This window comes from Akebia trifoliata, chromosome 3 (assembly GCF_017979445.1).
Source record: "Akebia trifoliata isolate Shusen 1 chromosome 3, ASM1797944v1, whole genome shotgun sequence".
Classification (NCBI taxonomy): Eukaryota; Viridiplantae; Streptophyta; class Magnoliopsida; order Ranunculales; family Lardizabalaceae; genus Akebia; species Akebia trifoliata.
In genome coordinates this window covers 48,051,144-48,074,077 of record NC_141377.1, presented here as the reverse complement: position 1 = coordinate 48,074,077, position 22,934 = coordinate 48,051,144, and the positions used below count along the sequence as shown (strand labels likewise).

Here is a 22,934-nt window from a genome sequence, read left to right as displayed (position 1 = left end):
CTCCTCAACTTTGACATGAGCCACCTACTACTGGGCTTAAGGCAAGCATTACATATGAACATCAATGTTAATAGCAAGCACTTCAACAGCTTTGCTTTCACTGTTTTCATCGCTCTTCAAGCACTTCAACAGCTTTGCTTTCACTGTTTTCATCGCTCTTCAAACACTGATGTCTGCTTTTTGGAACAATGAAGTTTTACTTTTCTTAAAGATGGATACGGGTCACTAGACGTATTTCCTTCCAACATAAAACTGATCTGATCAACACTACAGAGATTATCTGATAGGACCCAAACCCTATAGAGTCGACTCACTTAGAAGGGGAATCATTCCTTGTATAATAAATTAATTTGTTATTGAAAATTCTGCTGGAAAATCTATTACAGAACCTCTTTAAATGAGCAAAGACTCCTACTACTAATGAATTCTGGAAATAAACAAAGATTCCTGCTAAAAACAGACTTCTAATAAGAATAGAAATAATACTTCTTCTAGAATTCAAATAAGCAACAAACTCTATAGATAATTAGTAGGAATCGGGTTCCTAACATTATCCAAGCTACAATTACACAGGCCATACAATAAAAACCAGATGAAACCAATTCCCTCTCTCCAAATGATTATCAAAAGCCAGTCTTTAAAAGCACATTTTCATTTCAACTTGTTGATTTAGAGTTATAATCAAAAGATACTGTTCAGCCCTTCTGAGTGTTTGAGAAAAGAAGGTAAAATTCAAGATCCATTACCATCACTAACAAGAAACGCAAAGTATATCAACATAAATAAAAAAAACATAATTCGACATCACATCTAGTAAACTGCATATTATGAAACAAATTACATTAAAATTGCTATACTAACAGCTGCTTGAACTAAAACAATTAAAATCTTATTTCATCGTCCATGGGAAGTCTAGAAAAAGAAAAATTACTAGGAGCATCGGTTCTTGAAAATTTAAGTTTCCCAAACTTATAAGCATGATACAAATATCACAAAATTAATCCTTGGGCACCTGTCTACGATAGGGAGGGAGTAAAACCCAATCAGGCTTTGGTGATGGATGAAATTTATCGCTAGTATGTATAACAAACCATTGTTTTCCTCTAACATAAAGATCCTGCAAAAGACCCCATGTCATGGTAATAAGCGAAATAGATGTGATCTTTCTTAAATGCCCTCATAAGAAAGTTCATCGTAATTGTTATAAAGATTATGAAATCTGAATTTGATATTTCATTAAAAACACAAATAATTCAATTAAACAACTCTCCGAAAATCAGTTTTTACTACATTGATCTGGACGCTTAAAAAATTAATAACAGTCTTTCCTAAAACACAACTAAACTAAAAAAAACTACTAGATAGAATACAGAGAGGGTGTGACCCATATGGGTCGTTGAATAATTAACCTAAACATTTCCTCCATGTAGCATGGAAATGGGTTGAAACTTCCATCCTCCAAGCTGAACACTCCCATCTCAAAACCCCCACGAAAGCGAGCATTGTAAGGCCTAGGACCCAAAAAATAATCATCAGTGAAGTATATGCAATTGGCTTTACATCCAGGAAAGTCCTTAGCAGAGAGAGACAGAGAAGAGTTGCGACCAAGGAACAACATGGAGTCACCTAAGCTTTTCACCTTGACCCACTTCTGATTCTCATTCAGCTTAAGAACTTTGAAACATGATGTTTGATAGAACTCAACATCCTTGCACCTAATAACAGATTTTATTGCTTTCTTAATGACCAGCAAGAGCTCCCCAGATAAATCTACCAAATACATCTTCTGGGCAGTTCTGTAACGTAACTCTTCCTCTGATATAACAGTTCTTGTCATTGAAGAAGGACTGATGATATCCCAAACTTCAACTATTCCCTCAGAATTTAAGGCGTATAATTGCTCCTTGACATAAATGATATCGATGTAGCCCAAATGAATTTCAGCATCTTTTATTATAGTCCACTTATCATCTCCTGATCTACAAAAGCCCAATTCGCCTAATTCTCCACAAATTGCCACGGCAATATAATTTTCCACCGTAGGATTTTTGGACAAAACAATTTTTGTCATGTATCGTTCTGCTAATTCTTTTAGGCTAAAGGATTCTATGAAGCCATCATAATCCCTTATAAGATATTCCCAACCAACTCTTGAAATCTGGAAATCCACTATATGTGGAAATGTAGTCACTGGTGGGAGTTGGATTTGAGCTCTTGTGAGAGGATTCAGTAGTGAGATTTTTGGATTCTCTTCCGTAAAAGCTAACCATCCTTCCGATGCCCCCCAGCAGTATTTGCCACAAGCCTCAGGTAGCTCTAGTGAATAAACCTTATTGTTGGATGGATTGAAGAAGTCACAATGTGGGGTGCCGTCATCCTTGTTGGGTAGCATTAACCATGGAAGTTGGCATGGTAGGCGATGTGGTTTCTCCGGTAAAGCAGATCGCCAGGGACGACATACAGCATGAAACCGAACGTAATCAGCATTGATCGCAAGCCGCTTAGATATCTCCACCAACAAATCTTTTGGAAGATTGGCCCAATCTTCCATTGTTGTTTAGTTTGTTAGAATCTGTGAAAGAGGCATGTAGAGAAAATATTAAAGTGAGGGAGGAATTAAAGTCATTAATTTTTTGGACATAAAATTCGAAATAGAAATTGAAACCACAAATATGAAAAATGTAACCCTATATTTCAGATTTCTCACCTGCAAATTCAAACTTATCTAATGGCTTGTCTACGGTTTCGACAATTGGATTATGTGGGACTACGGCAGAAGGACTTAGTGCATCTTTATATAAGATTTTCTTTCTAAATTCTCTTAATTATTGGCGGTTTTACTTAATATAAAAATTCAAATAATCTATCACATAGGAAAATAAGGGTGTATTAAAGAACTTACTTAATATACCCTAATGTAAAAGTTGTTTTTTGTTAACAAGTGGCTAAGGGCACATGTTAAGGTGCATTAATACACTTCGAAAATTTATTTTGTTACCAAAAATGTGCTCAAAAAAAATTTCTTACCAAATATACCTTCAAATGCTTAATACCAAGATGTATTAATGCTCCTAAATGTGTACCCTTAACTTTAAGGTGCATTAAATACACTTTGAAAATTTATTTTCTTACCAAAAATGAGCAGAAAAAAGTTTTTCTTACCAAAAATACCTTCAAATGCTTATTTCAAAAGTATATTTAATGATCTTTAACAGGTGCCCTTAGGGCACATGTTAGCAAGACCCCATAAGGGCACATGTTAACAAAATCCTATAAAGTTTTCTTGCAAAATGATCCTAATGTTTTAGCAGCAACTTATTAAAAATGATCTAAAGCATGCAAAATACATTTTCTTACATTTTTATGTTACTTGGTTTTTCCAATAATTGTTGTAAAACATTCAGATGAATTGCGACAGAATATTCATCAATTTAAAATATGCATTCTGAATATCCCTCTAAGATCAATTCAAGGGCAAATCCAGCACTTTTTCCAAAAGCAAAGAATTTGTTATTTTATTTATTTAAAAGCAATGAATTTGTTGCTTTGCAAAAAACAATAAATTCGTCATTTTCAAAAGTTGATATATGTTCACGAGATGACAAAAATGCATAGATAATTTTAGTAAAACAGATGTCATGATCAAAATTTACATCGTTTTAAACAATATATATATATATATATATATATATATATATATATATATATATATATTGTTGAAAATATATAATCTAGGATTTAGAGAAGATAAAGAGAGAAAGGGAGAGAGAAGAGAAGAACAAAATTCCAGAGAACATATATTTTTATTTATTCTTTCAATCCTATTTATAGAGATACATAATAAATAGGAAGAGACTAAAAAGGACATGAACATAATAAAATAAAAATAATCTCTACCTGATAACACTCCCCCTCAAGTTGGTGCAAAGATATTACACATGCCCAGCTTGCTTATAAGAGTATCAAAATTGGCATGACCCAAGGCTTTATTGAGGACACCGACTAACTATTGTGACGTAGGAACAAATATGATGCAGATATCACCGAAAATAACTTTCTCCTTGACGAAATGTCGGTCGACCTCAATTTGCTTGGTGCAATCATGTTGAACTTGATTGTGAGTTATGTTAATGGCAACCTTGTTATCACAGTACAATTGACAAGACTGAAGAGGTAAACAAGCTAGCTCATGAAGTAATCGTCGTAACCAAAGTAACTCACATATGCCAAGAGCCATGGCTCTGAACTTAGCTTCGGCACTTGAGCAAGCAACTACAGACTATTTCTTATTGCGCCAAATAATCAAATTACAACCTACCATAGTGCAATACCCAGAAGTTGAATGACAATCAGTAATGGAACCTGCCCAATCAGCATATGTCCATGCCTCCACACGCATGTGACCATGTGAACAGAATAACAAACATTTCCTTGAACATCCTTTTAGATATCGAACGATATGAAGGGTAACATCAAGATGTGTAGCACAAGGGACATGCATGAATTGACTAACAACACTCACTGCATAGGCAATGTCTGGTCGCGTGAGAGATAAATAGATGAGTTTACTAACCAAGCGTTGTTAACGACTGATATCTTCCAAAGCTTTACTGTTATTTTCACTCAATCAGTGATTTGGCTCAATTAGAGTGTCAATTGGTTTAGCTCCAAATCTGCCAACCTCCTGGAGGAGATCTAACACGTACTTGCATTGTAAGATAAAAAATGCCCTCTAAGATCGAGCTATTTCAATACCCAAAAAAAATTTCAGAAGTGCAAGGTCATTTAGTTCAAAGCGATTTCCAAGAAGATGCTTCAAAATTTGGATCTCAGTAAGACAATATTGTCAACATACACAATAAGAACTGTAGTTTAAGGTCCACTATGGTTAACAAACAGTCTGTGATCAACCTAACATTATTTGTAACCCGCATCCTGCATAATAAGGCGGAACCACTAAAACCACACTTGTGGGGACTATTTGAAATCATATAAGGACTTCTTTAGACGACACACTTTCCCATTAGCATTGAAAAAATGAACTCCTATATGAGTATCCATGTATACTTCTTCATCCAAATCACCATGCAAAAAAACATTCTTCACATCTAGTTGGTAAAGCTCCCAAGAGAAGTTTGCAACCAAAAAAAAGAAAACGAATAGAATTCATTTTAGCTACCAGGGCAAAGGTTTCTTAATAACCGTTGCCATAGGTATGGGCATCGTCCTTAACAATCAACCTAGCCTTATACCTGTCATTCGATCCATCTGACTTGTATTTCATTGTGAACACCCACTTGCAGCTAACAGATTTCTTTCCCTGTGGTAATGACATCAACTCCCAAGTATCATTCTTTGTTAAAGCTTTCGGTTCCTCATTCATATCTCGTTTCCTCTTGGGATTAGAGAGAGCTTATTTTACACATTATGAGTCAGAAATAGAAGATAAATTAACTACAAAGGAGCGATAGGATGGAGACACATCATGGTAGGAAACAAACTGAGAAATAGGATGCAAAATACAAGTACGTTTACCTTTACGATGAGCAATTGGAACATTGGAATCTGAAAAAACTGGATGTGAAGTAGTCATGGGAACATGATTTGGCTCCTCAATGGTGTGGCATAGTGGATCAACAATGACTCATTTTCCCTTTCTAGTGTAAGTTTGTCCAAAAAGATTAGGCGTTGACTTGGTTGGCTGGCCAACTTCCACAATAAATTCTGGAATAATTGGCAAAGATAGTGAAACCGCAAAAAATGACTCCAGAAGAGACTTGTGATTAGTGGATGGAAGGAACCACTCTCCCCGAAGAGATTGCCGATCAAGATTAGGAAAGTAACACTGATCATCAAAGAATGTGATGTCCATCATGATGAATCGAAGATGAGTAAGTGGATGACAACATTTATAACCCTTATGAGAATTAGAATAATCAAGAAACATATACTTAAAAGCCTTCAGGTCAAATTTACCCAAGGCTTGTGGTGAAGAATTAGAATAACCAAGAACAAATTTTTGCCTTGTAAAATTCTGATAACTTTTTTAGGCTAAAGGGATATGTGTTGCCCATGGAATCTCTCCAAAGATATCCTTCACCAACATTCGAGATCTGGAAATCCAATATATCTGGAAACGTCGGGTGGAAGTTTGATTTGAGATCTCCGACTATCTTCCACGAAAGCCAACCATCCTTCCGAAGATCCCAACAACAACATTTGTTACAAGCAGCATCGGGTAGCTCTAACGAATAAATCTTTTTGTTGGATGGATTAAAGAAGTCACAATGTTGTGTGGTGTCATCCTCCTCCTTAGTGGGTAACATCAACCATGGAAATTGGTATGGTAGGCGATGTGATCTCTCTGCTAAAGCAGATCCCCAGGGACCACATACAACATGAAATCGAACGTAAAGAACACCACCAACAAATCTTTGGGAAGGCTGGCCCAAACACCCATCGTTCTTTAGTTAGAATTACAACGAATTAAAGCAAGTGAGATTTGAAATTGAAACCATAAATCTGAAATACGTAACCCTAGATTTTTTTTTTTTAAGATTGGAGGAGATCGAACTATTTTGGGATTAGATGAGATCGAACCGAAACAACTACTCCGGCTTTGTGGCAAATAACGAGATCTCACATTGTAAACGGTTTCTCCAATTGGATTAGGAGTGACCGAGTGAGACGATGACTGAGTTTAAGGAAAATTATTTAGCACATCTCATATTAGATTTTCTTTCTAAATTCTTCGAATTTTTGGCGGCAAAATATAATTCAGTTAATTTAAATATGTCAACCAATCCCTTATTGGGTTAAATCACACTAACATCGTAGGAAAATTAGGGTGTATTGAGGAAATCACTTTAATATATCGCAACGTAAAGTTTTCTTGCAAAATGCCCCTTATTTGTTAACAGCAACTTATAATTCAGTAAAATAAAATTACACTTTCACCCTCATAATTTGGAATAATTCTATGTTGGCCCCTATAATTATCTAATAATTTACTTAACCCCCCTCGATGACTTCCATCTACTTGCCATCAACCTAACAGTGAAAAACAATGGTATTTTACTTTCTATAAAGATCATTTTACCATTTTTTTTTCAAAATCTAAATCTTTTTAATAAATAAAATTATGCTCATAAAAAAATGAATTTCCTTGTGAATGTTCAGACAAGGATATTTTTATAGTTTCAAAATTTAATTATTTTCATAAAAAAAGATAAAAATGAGAGGGTAAAATAGCATTTGAGCTTAATATCATATGTGAAAGAATAGGTAAGTGTAATTGTTCAAAATATTAGGGGGTCAACATGAAATCATACCAAACTATAAAGGATTAAAATGTAATTTACCCTTAATTATTTTTTGGACGATAACTTATATAACTCAGTAAGTAAAAGAAAAATGTTCCTTCACAAAAAAAAAAAAAAAAAGGATTTCATTTTATCACCTATTTTATGTTGATTTTTCCTATGGCTTTTGTGATACATTGGATGATTTGTAATTATATTCATCAATTTAAAATAAAATATACATTTTCAATGTTAAGATCAATTCAAGGACAAGCCCACCACTTTTCAAAAATGATGAATTTAATATTTAAAACCAACGGATTAGTCACTTTGCAAAAGCAATGAATTTATCATTTTTGAAATGTCGATATACCTCCTCGAGATTAAAAAATGCATTTATAATTTATCAAGCATACATTTGATCAAAAGCTATGCTGCTTTTAAAGAAAAAATATAACTGATTCATCGCTTGACATTGAAAAAAGAGTGAATTCACTTCTTTTCAAAAGAGATGAATTACTTTCTATTATCTATCTTCATCATAATGTAACTTATGATTTAGATGTTCATCTGGTAATTATTACAATACAAATTAAATCAATACATCCGAATTATTTAGGTGTTAGTGGTGCACGAAGTTAAGTTCATATTCTTTTTAGAATCATAAAACCATCACACTCAATAGTCAATATTTAATTACGAAGGCTCACTTTATGGTAATTTTCACCCTAGTAAAACTTTGAAGCTTCCAATCCGTTTCAAAAATTCGATAGAACGCTCTCTTTGAAACTACATGTGGGGTTTCTCAAGTAGGTATTTCAAATATTAACAAAAATTAATAGGTGTGAAATCAAAACAAAAATTAATAGGTTCCTTTAAAGTTGGATTTATTTCTTTTGGGTTCTCATATGGCTCTTTCCTTGAGACTTCCCCCTTTTGTTAAAGTACTAAAATATCCATTTTGTGGTGGCTTTCACCATGGTACCCTTCTTTTTAAGCTCTTAGGTATTCTTCTTAAGTCGCTCATTTTGATATTTGAATTTGATATGCTTGATTCTAATGCCAAATGATACGAACCCAACAAATATTCAAAAGATTACACTAGTGATAGTGGTGCTAACATGATTATTAAGTGGAGTTTCCTATTTTATTTACATTAAATTAAAGTGTCATTGAGGATCAACAATAACAGTACCTATCAAATTAGAATTTTAATTTTTAAAATTTTGTACTTTAAGTGAAGGGCATCTAGAGCATGGTTTCAAAACTTGTCCGAGATCGAGATATATCGAGTCATCTCGACATCAGGCATGGACTAGACGGATGAACAAGTCAATTTTTCGAACGAGATTTAAAACTCCAGGTTCATTTTTCAAAATTTTGAAAGAGATGTCTTACCATATCAAAAAACTCATCCGAAACAATTCGATATCTGGCATGGACGAGACGAGACACGGAACCGAGTTTTAAAACCATAATTTGGATAAAGTTCACTAACAAGGTTATCAAGTTACCCCAAACAATTGGGGCATATAGAAATAAAATCCCATATTATGGTGCATTTAATAATTTTTTATCATAACGTGGGATGACATGAAAATCGTGTTTCATTTTTTATACGATCCAAGAAAGCACCGAATTGCAATAAACAATTAATCTAAATTCAAAAAGCTCAGAATATATCATTTACTTCTATTGCTAAGCAAATCAATACTTTGCTTCCTTTCTCGTAAATCAGTTTCTTCATTCCAATTTTTACTGATTCTTATTCTGTTTATTTTTCAAATCTTTATAAACAAACGAGAACCCGTGTCTGTCATCTGTCCTTCGTTCTTCTTCTTGAAGCTCTATTACTGTCGCTGTTGTAACTCCAATGGCAGCCCCTGTAGTTGACGCAGAGTACCTCAAGCAAATCGACAAGTCTCGTCGAGATCTTCGTGCTCTCATTGCCAGCAAGAACTGCGCGCCTATCATGCTTCGTTTGGCGTAATTTTCTCCTCTCACTTTTTTTTTCCCCTTAAATTACAAATTTGGGTTTATGGGCTCTGTTTTATTCTCAGTTATCTCAAATGGGTATTACAAATTTTTCCATTTCGACTTTCGAGTTCTGCTATTCCTTTTCTTGTAGTTTTGTAAATTTTCTTTGTCTTTAGTGCCTCTTTGGTTCCCTAGAGTTTCGTTTCATAGAAATTTAAACTGTTTACGTTTATGTTAGCTTAATTCTCAAGTGGGTTCTCGAATTTATTATTTTTTATTTTTTGCAGTTTTAGTGGGGTGGGTTTCACTTTACTTTTACATGTAGTTTGGTTTGATGCCTTTGGTGTTGTAATGGGGTTTATTTGCATTTTTTTCATTGTAATTTCCTTGATAATCATACGTGTGATTGTGTTTTGATTTGTTTTATGCATCCAATGAATTTTACGTGCCAGAATCAACCCCCTTTTCTAACCTTTCACTACCTGAATTTGTACCCTTGAAGTTATTCAATTACAATATCGATTCTTTTAAAATGCAATTTTACTTAAAAGATTACTTGTATTTACTTTTTTCATTCGTGAACTTGATATACTCACATTGCATTGAATTTTGCAATAAACGTTTTCTTATTGACGGATTTCAATCATTGTCATCCTTTAAATAATCAACCTTTGTATCTCCACAGGGGTGTAGTGGCCAAGTCCTAGTAGATTATGTTTTCTTTTATCCTACAGGTGGCATGATGCAGGCACTTATGATGCTAAGACAAAGACGGGTGGGCCTAATGGATCGATCAGGAATGAGGAAGAGTTGAAACATGGTGCAAACAAGGGCTTGAATATAGCAATAGAATTTTGTGGTGAGCTTGCACTTCTCAGTGTCTGCATATTTACTATTTTGTTATATAAGTACAAAAATAGTTAATGTTTTCAAAAAGGTGATGCCCTTGCATTGTAGCCTTCTCATAGTTTTCTGTTCACATCATAGTCATGAACTTACATTTTTTGTATAGTTGAAACAAGTGTTTGATATATTGTGCCCTATTATGGGTTTCCTTGTTATTTGTATGATGGCTGTGTACTTTTGGGGAGGCTGGTAAAAAGGAAAAAAAAAAAACCAATGCAATGTAGTCTCACTTGAAAATCAGAATACCACCTTGCTTGGATACTAACAATCACGAGATGTCAGATAGGATGATGGAAAGTATTGGGATATGTAGGAGATATTACATGAGTATGAGCCATCAATATGAATTTGTGTCAACTTCTATGAAATCATTTACTAACTTAAAAGATAAAGATGGAATGGATTATATTAATTCTTGATCAGATGTGACCATCCTATATATATAAAACTTGTCATTTCTTGAAGTAGTCTTTTTTCCTTTATTTTGTGGCACTTCAATCCTTCACGGTTTGGGGTTGGCTTAACGAATCTTGTTGCTCCATTTAATATTGTGTAAAGCCATGTCTTTTGTTAGTTTATCGTTTTCATATCTGCTCTCCCTATGTCAGTCCCTTCTTTTGGTCTCCCTTCCACTTTTCGGAACCTTCAACATGTTTATTTCTTGTAAATGGAGTCGTTATCAACTTCTGTTGCAAATGACCAACCATTTCAATATACTTCCCTTTCTTTTATCACCAATTGGGACTATATATATATATATATATATAATATTTCCCCAACGCGTTCAATTTCCTCGTTTTCCACTAAGCCATCTTAGCATCCTCATCTCTATATACACTCAATCTACGCACATGTTGTTTCTTGATTCCCTAGCTTTCTGCTCCTTACTTTTATTTTATACAATTCTGACGTTTAGTTTGATTGGGACGTATCTTTCACATAACATTTTAGAAGCACACATTGACTGTAACTGTCCAACTCGAATTCTACGGACAATAACTTCCTCAATTCTTATAGATAATAAAACAAAGTATATGGAAAATGGTAGCTTCAAGGTATTTCCTTGCCTTATTTGTATTTTCTCTTCATCTCTATAGGTGTAATTGCTAAATTTGCATGCCACATATTCTAACTTGGTTATACTTATTTTAAAGCCCTTGGACTTCAAAGCAACTCTCTAGAATTCTAGTTTTACATTGAGTCCCTCACTAGTCTCATCAACTAACATTATGCATCTATAAATTTGAATATTAGCGGTTACTTCATCTATAATAGAGCGAACATATATGAGCTCAAAGGAATCTCGGATGAAAACCAATTGTAATCGGGAACTTATTTGTTTTCTCTGTATTTGTTCTCACACTATTCATATCTCTCACATATGTCCTTAATTATGTCAATATATTCGTTTGAGTTTCCTTCCTTCCCCAATATGCATCGAATTAACTCTATAGGTGCTTTGTCATATATGTGGGTATTCTTCCTCTTTTCCCTAAATTTCTTAATCATTTGTATAAGTAGAAAAATTGCATACATGGTTGATCTCTTTCCATCATCGGTGGAAGTGTTTAAATGCAGCAATAACTAAGAGCAGTTGAATTCGATAGATTCAAAATGCAATTGACTACCTAAAAATTGATGATATCCTTTTTTCGAAGCATGGGCTTAAATGTGTCACAAGTGGATGTAATATCTTCAAAATGCACGCTATCGTCTGTCATTTTCTAATGTGAAGTAATATTTTTTTCTTGAAAAGTACCGAAAGGGGTTCTGCCTTTGGATTTATCAACTGTATTATAGGGATTATATGGTAGCTCCTAAAAAGTTCAAAATGACTATAGAGTGGCTGAGGTAGCCTGCCCTGCTGTTTGTTTTATATGACAAACATTTAGTTTGAGTGTTGTTGGTTATAAGTGTCATCCATAAATTGAACATCAAGATCAGTATTACACATCATCTAGAAATAGTTAAATAAATTGATACATGGTTGATCCTTATACCGCCTCATCGTTGTTTGATGAATTTGTGAGGTTGCATAAGATTATCTTGTAATTTTTTTCGATCTTAATGAATTTTTTAGAAATCAAAATAATGATTTCTTTTGTGACGTTTTTTTTTTTTTTTTCCTTTCTTTCTGATATCAGAACAAGTGAAGAAAAAACATCCAAAGATTACTTATGCAGACCTTTACCAGGTGATTATCTAAAGGAAATCATCTTTCTGTTTATTGTCTGGAAATTATGTTTGCTCAAGTCGAAAAAGATGATGATTTTTAGAGAAGTAAACTTTGATTATTTAATCATGTGCTTTGTGGGATTGGAAACATATTAACAAAATAAAGGTGCGCAATAGAAGATGGAGCATGAATTACGTGACCGTGAGAGATTGCAACTAACATTGATAGAGCAAGCAAATTATGTTTATTTTAGAGAGCTACTATTGCTACACCAACTTTTATTGATGCCACACCAATTCCTATATAAATCACCAAAGAATTGCACGCAGTTGGTGTGACATTAGTAAAAGTTGGTGCGGCAATAGCAACTCTCTTATTTTACTGCCTTGGTTTCTAGTAGTTGATTCAAGTTTGGAGGTTTTATGAAAAATGATGAAAAGAAACTGTATAATTTTACTCTTACTCTCCATTATGGATCTCCAAACTCAAATTCCATGTTGTAGTAAATGAATTGTAACACAAACAACACAGGCAGGGTGAAGCGTGAGGAAATTGCGTGATTGCAAGGCCCTAATGATGCTGAGTTTGACAAGAAATGGGTCTCAATGTTGAACATGGGAATGAACTGTGTTGTTAGATATGATAGGGTGTGTCTGAAAGACTTAAACTGGCACCCTTGATGGACTCGGCAGGCCGACAAATCCCTAGTATCACATGAGACAATGGAAGATATGATGATATGTTAGTAATACTCCCTACAATTATGAGGAAGAGATATCGTAATCCTGGTGGTATATTAACAAAATACCAGCATGACCCATCAGTTGGATATTTTAATGATGTCACATACCTTTTTATGATGCCATTTCCAAGTCCAATACATGGAATTATATTAGCATCAGAGTTGCCAAACAGGCATGGAAAGTTGGAGAATGCATTCCCTAGCTTTTGGAATAACACGGGCAAATATGATCCTAGTTGCCATTTCTGCTTATCCCCCCCACCACACACACCCCTAAAAAAAAACCAACATGCCCATCTAATACTAGAACCACTTTAACTGGATTATTTAGAAATATAATGACAGATACGATTCAAGGGAGTGTGTTCTAGACTTTTAGTTGTTTACTTCGTGCAAAGAACCCCTTGTTGAGCAATATGAGGTTTAATCATGGACTAACGCATTTTAAATTGATCGATGTTTTTCAGCTTGCTGGTGTTGTTGCAGTAGAGGTGACTGGTGGGCCCACCATTGACTTTGTTCCCGGTAGAAAGGTATTTTAATGTGGCATTTTATTGGGACATATCTGGTTACTGAGTCATTGCTTGTCAATGACTATCTATTATCTTTCTATCAGGATTCATTGGCTTCTTCTGAAGAAGGACGACTTCCGGATGCTAAACTAGGTATCCCAATACTTTTTGACTTGGTCTAACAAAATATGGTGGCGTAACTTTACCTTAGGCAAGTGGTTCATAGACTATGACACATACTTTAGTTACTTCCTATTGTTCTGCATGCCCTATGCTCTATAGTTTTAAAAGGTGGCTAGTTACATATGTGCAACTACAAACACAGTGGATATCTATACAGACTTGTAGAGTTTCTCTCCAGGTACATACAACCCTTGTTTGATGAGTGGGTAATTATAAATCCCTTCTAGGCATGGTTTCAAATCTCAAGGACAAGAGGCTAAGATATGATCTTGGAATGTATTTAATCACCCTTGATTGTCTATGGCTCTGCCCAACTCAAGATCACTCGACCCAACTCAGTCAGAATCATCTGCATTTATGAGTCAACTCGGTCTCTGCATGTAATGATCCATACCTAGAGACAAAAACTTAGAACCATGCTTATAGATTGCAATCTGTGTGATTGAGATGCCTTTTTATATCCATGCACCTTCCTTAGAATCACGCTTCTTTGGCATGGTTGTAGGTGTACCACATTTGAGGGACGTCTTTTATCGGATGGGTCTATCTGACAAAGATATTGTGGCATTGTCTGGGGGCCACACGCTGGTACCGTTCTCTATGACTTTCATCTCTCTCTCTCTCTCTCTCTCTCTCTCTCTCTCTATATATATATATATATATATATAGGGAACGGATCAAGGGACATATGAAAAAACATATGTAAAAACAATGTAATAAATTTTCAAAATTTGGGTTAGAAGTTTTGGATTGAGCTGATTTTTTGTGAGGATGATCTCTATGACGGGAAGATCATCCGGAAAAAAAAATCAGTCTAATCTGAAACTTCTAACCCCATTAAAAGTGATTTTGAGTATGGACCGTCAATTTTTTGCCAATAATTTGTAAATCACTTTTGATGGATTTAGAAGTTTCAGATTGAGCTGATTTTTTGTGAGGATGCTCTTCTCATCATAGTGACCATCCTCACAAAAAATCAGCTCAATCCAAAATCTCTAACCCATATTTTGAAAAACCATTGTTTTTACATATGTCCCATGAACCGCCCCCATATATATATGAGGAGCATTTGGAGGTCCTAAAGAGAGACAAACATTGTGCCAAACATTTTTCAAAATAGGGGTTAGAAGTTTCGGAATGCACTGATTTTTTGTGAGGATGATCTCTATGGTGAAGAGATTATTCACATAAAAAATCAGCTCATTTCGAACTTCTAACCCTAATTTACAAGTTGAAGAATCGTGGACCGTCCGATTTTTGTAAACCACTTTTGACGAGGTTAAAAGTTTCGGAATGGGCTGATTTTTGGTGAGGATGATTTCTCATCATAGAGATCACAAAAAATGAGCCCATTCCAAAACTAACAACCCATACATTGAAAAAACGTTTGGCACAATGTTTGGCTCTCTTTAGGGCCTCCAAATGCCACCTTATAGATCTATACGGGGAGCATTCGACAAACAATATTAGGGGGACAATGTTGGGAGACAAAATTTCCTATATGGCTTAAAGGTTTTGGAGTGGGCTGATTTTTTGTGAGGATGATCTCTATGGTGAGGAGATCATCCTTACAAAAAATCAGCCCAACCTAAAACTTCAAACCCCATCAAAAGTGGTTTACAAAGTTGAAGAATTCTGCACCGTCGATTTTTATTGTTAATATGTAAATCACTTTTGATGGGGTTAGAAGTTTCAGATTAGGCTGATTTTTTGTGAGGATGATCTCTATGGTAACTTTTAAGCCATACAGAACAAATTTTGTCTCCCAATGTTGTTCCCCTAAGATTGTTTGCTGAACGGTACCCTATATATATATATATATATATATACAAATCTAACCCCAAGGGGTTGGCCAAGTGGCAAGCCGAGCCTTGATAAGCTCCTTAGGAAGGGTAGGTCAAGTGTTTGAAACCCCACGAAGCAATGAATTCCTTGTGGCCTCCTTGTAGGGTCCAATTGACCCTCGATTCAACCAGCTACACGTAGGACTTTTCAAGGGGGCAGTGCGTGTGGCTGTTGGATTAGTCTCATCCAAAGGGTGGGGATACCCATGATAAGAAAAAAAAAATGTGTACCAATCTATATACTTCATTTGGTTTTGGAATTGTAGGGAAAGGCACATCTAGAGAGATCAGGATTTGATGGCGCTTGGACAAACGACCCTCTGAAATTTGACAACTCTTACTTTGTGTAAGACTTCCATGGGAAATATATCATTTTTGTAATTTCTGTCATCTTCTTTACTTGGAATGAAAAAGAGATAATGACCCCCGATTATATATCTTACTATAAGTACCAATGTGGTATTAGGGAGCTCCTGCAAGGGGAAAATAAAGGTCTATTAAAACTTCCCACAGACAAAGCTCTATTGGAAGATCCTGAGTTACATCGTTATGTTGAACTATATGCAAAGGTAACATCTCCACGTGTTTTTCCTTTAACAAAATTTTGAGCTCTAACAATACTTGTCCAAACACACCACAGTTTAGCATTTACTTGTTACTGTATTCCTTTATTAATTTGGAGTTCTCCATGACTTCCTGAATGGGTGAGCACCATTTTTCTGTTTTTGTCTTAAAAATCAAAGTGGTAACACAACCAAGTGTTCTATTGTCCCCCCAAATTCTAGCTAGTTTTGCCAAAAGTTAACTCTAAAAAGTGATCTAGATGAGTAAATATATGGGGTTGAGAACCATAGATATTTTTGGTGTCCATAACCTGTAAGAAATTACACAATTACATGAACTATTAAAGTGGAAAACAGTCCATGAACTGAATCGATTCTAGCATGATTAAAATGATCATAAAATTTTGGTTTATGTACCTTGCCACATCTCCGCTATCAAGAAATATGGCCTTCTCAAGAGTGTTGGACATCCCCTTCTAGAGATGTACTAAAATTTGCCCATGCCGGCTTAAGGGGGGGTAGAAGAGGAAAGCCAATAAAGTTAGAGGGGTATTATTGGAAAATGAGGGAGCAGAGGAAAGGCAATATATAAAGTTGAACATGCATTCTTGGAAAAGGGGGTAGAATAGGAAATGCAATAAAGTTGGATGGATATTATTGGAAAGGGGAGGAGAAATGGCAATAAAGTTAAAATTGTCATCAAGATTCATGGCGAGAATAAATCCTTACCCTTCTTTGTGTGTGCGTGGTGTCTGTGGGTGGGTGGGTGGGTGGAGGGGGGATGGTTAAGGTGGGGTCAACCGTCCTGTTTTATTTTATAGATATCTAATGTCTTTCAACTCCCACCCATGAAATGAGAAAGAGGCTATGGCTAAGGGTAACAAGTCAAAGGTAATGTCCATAAGTTAGATGGGTTGTATTTAGTATCATTATTGCTTTGGGATGTATGGTCCAATAGGTGTCGGCTAAGTGAATGGGGGGTACCTTATAATAATAGCCATTCTGAAAACTTTAATCAGCTTCCATTTCAGCTCTGTTAGGCTTGTACCATGCAGTTTTTGGGAAAATATTGTGTTTGGACTAGGAAATTAGTATCCCATTTCTGACACATTTTACAGAAAAATTCGGGTTGCAAACCAGACAGATGAATGAAAAAGATTTTCTTGTCTATAAATGTACGGAGTTGTGTCTAGATATGTTTAGCTTTGAATCACATAATCCTCACTTTGGCCATGGCAGGACGAAGATGCTTTTTTCAGAGACTATGCAGTATCTCACAAGAAACTTTCTGAACTGGGATTCACACCAACTTCCTCTTGTTCCACTTGTTTGTCAAAGAGCAGTACCACACTGGCACAAAGCATTGTGGGAGTTGCAGTTGCTGTGGCTGTTGTTGCCCTGGGTTACTTTTATGAAGTTCACAGAAGAGTCAAGTGAATAGGACTGATTTGAACCCACTCATGCATTGCATGGGTATCAATACATGAATTAGTTGAATATGGATAATGTACATGACTGATATTACTACTATTTTCTATTGAATTATAACTGATTTACAATTGTATTCTTCTCCCTGACATCAAATAAATATGATCAGATGTTATGAAAGATGTGAGGTCCTCATTCTCTAGCTTCTCTGGAAAATTTCTTTTTTTTTTAGGAACTGAAAACTGATTCCCGCATTGGGTTGGTGTTATAAAATGGTGGCATGGAATTATAATCTCTCTTCTTTGTTATGGGGTTGTGGATCTTGCAGGAAATTAAAGGTTCTCTTTTTTGGGGTTCATCATGTGTGTTAACAGGGTGCTACCTTTTTTCTTTTGATCAGGAAAAAATTGAGCACCCCATGAGCATGTTTTTTTAACAGTTTGACTTGAATCATAAGAGTTTTTTAGATAATCTGTCGCGTAGGGATTGATACCTTGTTTGTATATATAACTAGATGTATATTTCTATTATTTTAATATTATAACGTCTTTCAGAATGATAGAATGCATTTTCATTTTGACTTTTGTTGATTTGCCCAAAACATAGCAATCTTCAAGACTTTCGTGGTTGAATATTTACTTTTCAATGTCTGTTTCATTTGTAGGGGTATTCCATAACCTCCCAGAATAAATGAATTGGTTTTGTTTCGTTCCGCCGTCCCACTCATTGAATCTTTAGGATTGTTTTTCAAGAGAATCTTTTGCATTCACAGGTTTAGTCATTCCCATCACTTCTCGATTAATGATTAGGTCTGAACTCTGGAATGGAGCTCTTAGTTAAATTTGTTCCCAAGTCAAACCTCCTCAAGAACAACACATGGAAAAGATGCCACAAAAGCAGAGGATGGGTTAATCCTACCAAGAAGAGGTTGACTTGCTCATCAGGCTTTTGTCCCCTATTACTGATTATTTGGACCTCATATTCCCATCTTATATGAACAACTAATCACGAAAATGCAAACTATGAAATAGGATCATGATGACCATAGGGACTAATCCCATCTCAAAAGCGTGCAGGGATGTGTATATGTGCGCACGCACGTGTGTGTGTGGAGGGGTGTGAATTTGGTCATCTCCTAAGTGGGCACAACTGAATTGTGCGGGTAGGGATGTATGTGTGCGCGCACGTGTGTTTGTGTGTGTATGGGTGTGAATTGGGAGATCTCCTAAGTGGGCACGACTGAATTATTCATGATGCCAGCATCTGTGGCAGATTGTGAATTGGTGTCTGCCTAAATTCATCCATTCTGTATAACATATATAGACTTAAAATGTAATCAGAGAGAAAAAGCAATTATTAACTCTGGATAAAATACAGATCATCAATTTTCTTTCTTAGTTGTAATGATGAATCTCTAAATTCCAAAAAATAGGTAGATTAGGAAAAGAGTAAATAAGTTTGATAGTCATATTGTTAGGCAAACTTATCATAATCACTGGGACATTTTAGTCAATCAAAGCAACTAATTTTCCAGTGATTCACTTGTGGTGTTGATGATGATGGAGGTGACTGGAGTTGTCAATGTGGTGAATTCTCTGGCAACCACACACTGGTGTTGTAAATAACTCATTGTCAACTATAAGAAGTTGAACTTCAAAAATCCAAGTCTCAAGGGTACGACTCTGCAAACCAACGATCCATCATGATCGTCGTCACTTGTTTTCTTACAGTGGGCTCTAGGGTGAGTTATCAACTTAATAATAAGTTGTAAGTCTCACATCATATGTTGAGAGTTGTGATTCCTTAGGAGTTAATAGAGTATCAACTTTCTAAAGTTCCAATCCCAAAGGGTTGGAGAGATGGCTAGGACATGGAGGTGTTGAGTTCGAATCTTTCCTTAGGGGCCATCCTCAGGGATTTATCCCAGAAATTATCCGGTTCAAGTAGGGGGAGGGAGTGCATGTGCCCAAGGATTAGTCGGCTACTGCAAGAGGCCTGAGGCCCAGACACCTCAGTTACCAAAATTTTTTTTTCTAAGGTACCCATAAAAATAAATAAAATCTAAACTTTTGTGAGTTACCAACTTTTACCCCGAGCCCTCTTCTTCCATACAGGTCCTTAATGTGTCTGACAACATAATTTGTGAAGATTTTGATCAGCAATTAGAGAGCTTTACAGATTTTATATGCTTTGCAGTAACTTTTCTCAAAAGCAAAAGAAATGGATAAACTTAGCTCTAATTTTTAAAGGTAAAAGACAAAATGTGGGTACATTCTTCCACACTTAAAATCATTCAGAAAGAACTGAATCTTGAGCAAGAAAGGACAGAAAAAGAATTGGTAAAAAGGTAGGTAAAACAAGCCAAAGAGGCCTACACAACAAAAAAGATAAATACAAATTAAGGAGAACATTTGTCAGTTTTCTCTCTCTTTCTTTATAATATATTATTGGGTCATCATCAAAGTTCTTTCTCAAAAAATGTATGGACGGCTGAATGAGTTGTTATTCCCCTATTCCATTATGTGCAAATTCATGTATTTTTTATTTCAAGAGAGTTCATATTCATTTTCACATGATCAAACCATCCCTATTGACTTTCCTTGGTTTACCCCTGCACTTTTACAAATGCGTTCATTCATATAGTATCTTTCTTAGTCTTTCCATTCATCCATCTCAACGTCTTCAACTCTTCAACGCTCAAACTATGAAAATATTGCTTCTTGATTAACCAACATTATATCGTTAATAAATAGTTTGTCTCACAAAAAATTTCTTCTAATTTGATCAGGATGAAGTATATCCGTTAATCATCCAAGTCTAATTTTACGCAACATCCTCCCCCAATCTCTCCATCTTTCTCTAATATATGTAAAAGTGGAAGAAAAGATTATGAGTTGATTGAAGTTGGTAGGGTCATGGGGAATTCAATAAAGAGTGGCTATCATGTGTGGTAGGCATAGGCAACACTAGTGTTAACAAAATACTAAGAGATAACAACAAAAGGTCTCCCTAACCCTACCCTCCTTGCCCAAACTTACACCACAAGTTTGGAAACAAAAAAGAAAAGTGGAAGGTGAACCAAAGCCCACAAACAACCACAACCACTTCCCCTTTCTATCCTCCTTTCTTTATTGCACCTTCCTTTACCCCCAACCTCTCCTTCTAGAAACTCTACTCTCTTTTTTATATACATACAGTAGCAATACATTAAATAATTACAACTGGTATTTACATATTTTATATGAAAATATCCAAACCACTAGGAAAATTTCTAACCTAAATTAAGATGAGCAACAATCAAATTTTTTATTTTTGGGATCTTAAAAACAAAATTAAAAATTGGCCAATCTGAGTCGAGTGATTCACGAACATGGACATTTAATTGATCTGAATCATGGAATTCTTATAGCAGATGGAATATTAAGAAAATGTATCATTGTTTCATATATCATCATCGAAGTCTTGTCCCAAAAATTTGGGGTTGGGTAAATGAATCCTATTCCTCTATTCAATTCTATCTAGTCACATCTTTTGTATGATTGTTTTATATATACATTTTGAAACAAAATAATAATTTTTCATAAAATAATATCAGATAATCTGAATGGAAGGGATGACTCATTTGTGTCCCAATTCGATTCACCAGAGTCAAATTTTTGTCGATTTCCTATTATTCCCTAAGAAACCTGCAACCCCATTTGGTTATTTTCCCAACCATACACTATAAAATAATTAGATTATATACTCGTATATTTGTATTGTAATACATGTCGTCTAATGTGTTAGAGAAGGTTTGTGGGGTAATTTGCATTAATTTATCTAAAGTAGTTCAGAACTTCAGATAAGGCAGGGATCACGCTTTGTCACTCCATACTTTAATACCTTACTTCATACCTACCTGAAGGTTACCTAGACTTTGTCTTCTTTAATCTACTATATGATGATGATGATGCTTGTATCCTTAAGAGAGAGGCCACCAACTAGTCCCTCAAGATCTTAATTATGTACACCAAATTTTGGATCTTTACCTCGGGATTCACAAAACAAGATGACATTCTCACCAACTCAAATCTAGAAGCAATAAGGGTCACAGCCCCTTCTTTCCTTCTAGTAAAAATCTTATAAATGCCTATTTCAAATCTTTAAAGCCGGCTTAAAGCCACACCACCACCACCACCACCAACAACACTAGTAAATAATACTACATGGGTAGGTCTCCTTGTTGTGAGAAATCTCACACTAACAAAGGAGCATGGACCAAAGAAGAAGATGATCGTCTTATCGCATATATACGAGCCCATGGTGAAGGGTGTTGGAGGTCCCTTCCCAAGGCTGCAGGTCTTCATCGTTGTGGCAAGAGTTGTAGGCTTCGATGGATCAATTATTTACGTCCGGATCTTAAACGCGGTAACTTCACCGAAGAAGAAGATGAGCTAATTATCAAGTTACATAGCATACTTGGTAACAAGTAAGTCTACTCATCATTGAATTATATGTTACAATATATAGAGTTCAATTCAATTTGTTAAAATGGATCATTAGATCTTTAATGGTTATTATTAGCATACATGAACATATATGACTTAAAGACAGAATTTGATTAATGATGATGATGATGTTTGTTATTGTTACTGTTATTGTTATAGGTGGTCCCTTATAGCAGGGAAACTACCAGGGAGAACAGATAACGAGATAAAGAATTATTGGAACACACACATAAGGAGGAAATTGTTGAGTCGAGGAGTAGACCCAACGACACACCGACCGATAAATGAGTCGGTATCAGATGCTAAAACCATATCTTTTACTTCTGTTGTTGCTAAAGAAGAATATAAGATTGTTTGTGGGTTTGAATCCACACAAGAGAAGAGCCAAAGCGAAGAAGAACAATTTCCAGACTTGAATCTTGAGCTTCAAATTAGTCCTCCTTGTCAAAACCCAATAGAGCAATTGAAGAATGGTGGGAAGATAAGTCTATGTTTCTCTTGTTGCTTGGGTTTGATAAATAGTAAAGAGTGCAGTTGTTTCAGCAGCAATAGTAGTAGTAGCAGTGATTTCTCAGGCTTCAAGGGTGGAGTGTTGGATTACAGAAGCTATGAGATAAAATTTAATTGAATTGGGGTTGATGCAGTAACAGAGAAGAGAAAGAAAAGGTATCTTATTATGGGCAACTCTCTATTTTTCTCTTATTTCAACTTGTATAATTATTAACACATATTACAATATTAACTTAGTTGATATAGGTAATGTAGTATAATGTTCTGTCCACTAATGGGAGTAGTAATGTTTTTCTTTTCCCCTT

The 22,934-nt window shown here is 35.3% G+C and overlaps 3 protein-coding genes across 3 annotated transcripts; 2 read left to right on the top strand and 1 right to left on the bottom strand.

Moving 5' to 3' along the window:
- Window positions 1–1,218: 1,218 nt before the first annotated feature.
- On the bottom strand, window positions 1,219–6,744 carry LOC147407532 (F-box protein At2g26160-like). Its single transcript, XM_086436162.1, has 2 exons — window positions 3,898–6,744; window positions 1,219–2,572 (listed from the first exon to the last, which is right to left on the bottom strand). Exon 2 carries the CDS (start codon window positions 2,549–2,551, stop codon window positions 1,358–1,360), a length of 1,194 nt encoding a protein of 397 aa, XP_086292288.1. The 5' UTR covers window positions 2,552–2,572; window positions 3,898–6,744; the 3' UTR covers window positions 1,219–1,357.
- A 2,168-nt stretch (window positions 6,745–8,912) lies between these two features.
- LOC147407531 (L-ascorbate peroxidase 3-like) lies at window positions 8,913–17,812 on the top strand. The gene is made up of 9 exons (XM_086436161.1): window positions 8,913–9,287; window positions 10,013–10,137; window positions 12,329–12,378; window positions 13,570–13,635; window positions 13,719–13,767; window positions 14,303–14,385; window positions 15,908–15,987; window positions 16,108–16,210; window positions 17,444–17,812. Exons 1-9 carry the CDS (start codon window positions 9,175–9,177, stop codon window positions 17,639–17,641), a joined length of 867 nt encoding a protein of 288 aa, XP_086292287.1. The 5' UTR covers window positions 8,913–9,174; the 3' UTR covers window positions 17,642–17,812.
- Window positions 17,813–21,538: 3,726 nt separating this feature from the next.
- On the top strand, window positions 21,539–22,934 carry LOC147407530 (myb-related protein 308-like). Its single transcript, XM_086436160.1, has 2 exons — window positions 21,539–22,100; window positions 22,279–22,934. Exons 1-2 carry the CDS (start codon window positions 21,838–21,840, stop codon window positions 22,745–22,747), a joined length of 732 nt encoding a protein of 243 aa, XP_086292286.1. The 5' UTR covers window positions 21,539–21,837; the 3' UTR covers window positions 22,748–22,934.

Coding starts and splice junctions, on each gene's coding strand:
- LOC147407532 (XM_086436162.1), bottom strand. CDS start 2,551: ATGGAAGATTGGGCCAATCTTCCAAAAGATTTGTTGGTGGAGATATCT.
- LOC147407531 (XM_086436161.1), top strand. CDS start 9,175: ATGGCAGCCCCTGTAGTTGACGCAGAGTACCTCAAGCAAATCGACAAG. Junction 12,379..13,569: donor CTTATGCAGACCTTTACCAG/GTGATTATCTAA, acceptor GATGTTTTTCAG/CTTGCTGGTGTTGTTGCAGT. Junction 16,211..17,443: donor ATGTTGAACTATATGCAAAG/GTAACATCTCCA, acceptor TGGCCATGGCAG/GACGAAGATGCTTTTTTCAG.
- LOC147407530 (XM_086436160.1), top strand. CDS start 21,838: ATGGGTAGGTCTCCTTGTTGTGAGAAATCTCACACTAACAAAGGAGCA. Junction 22,101..22,278: donor CATAGCATACTTGGTAACAA/GTAAGTCTACTC, acceptor TTATTGTTATAG/GTGGTCCCTTATAGCAGGGA.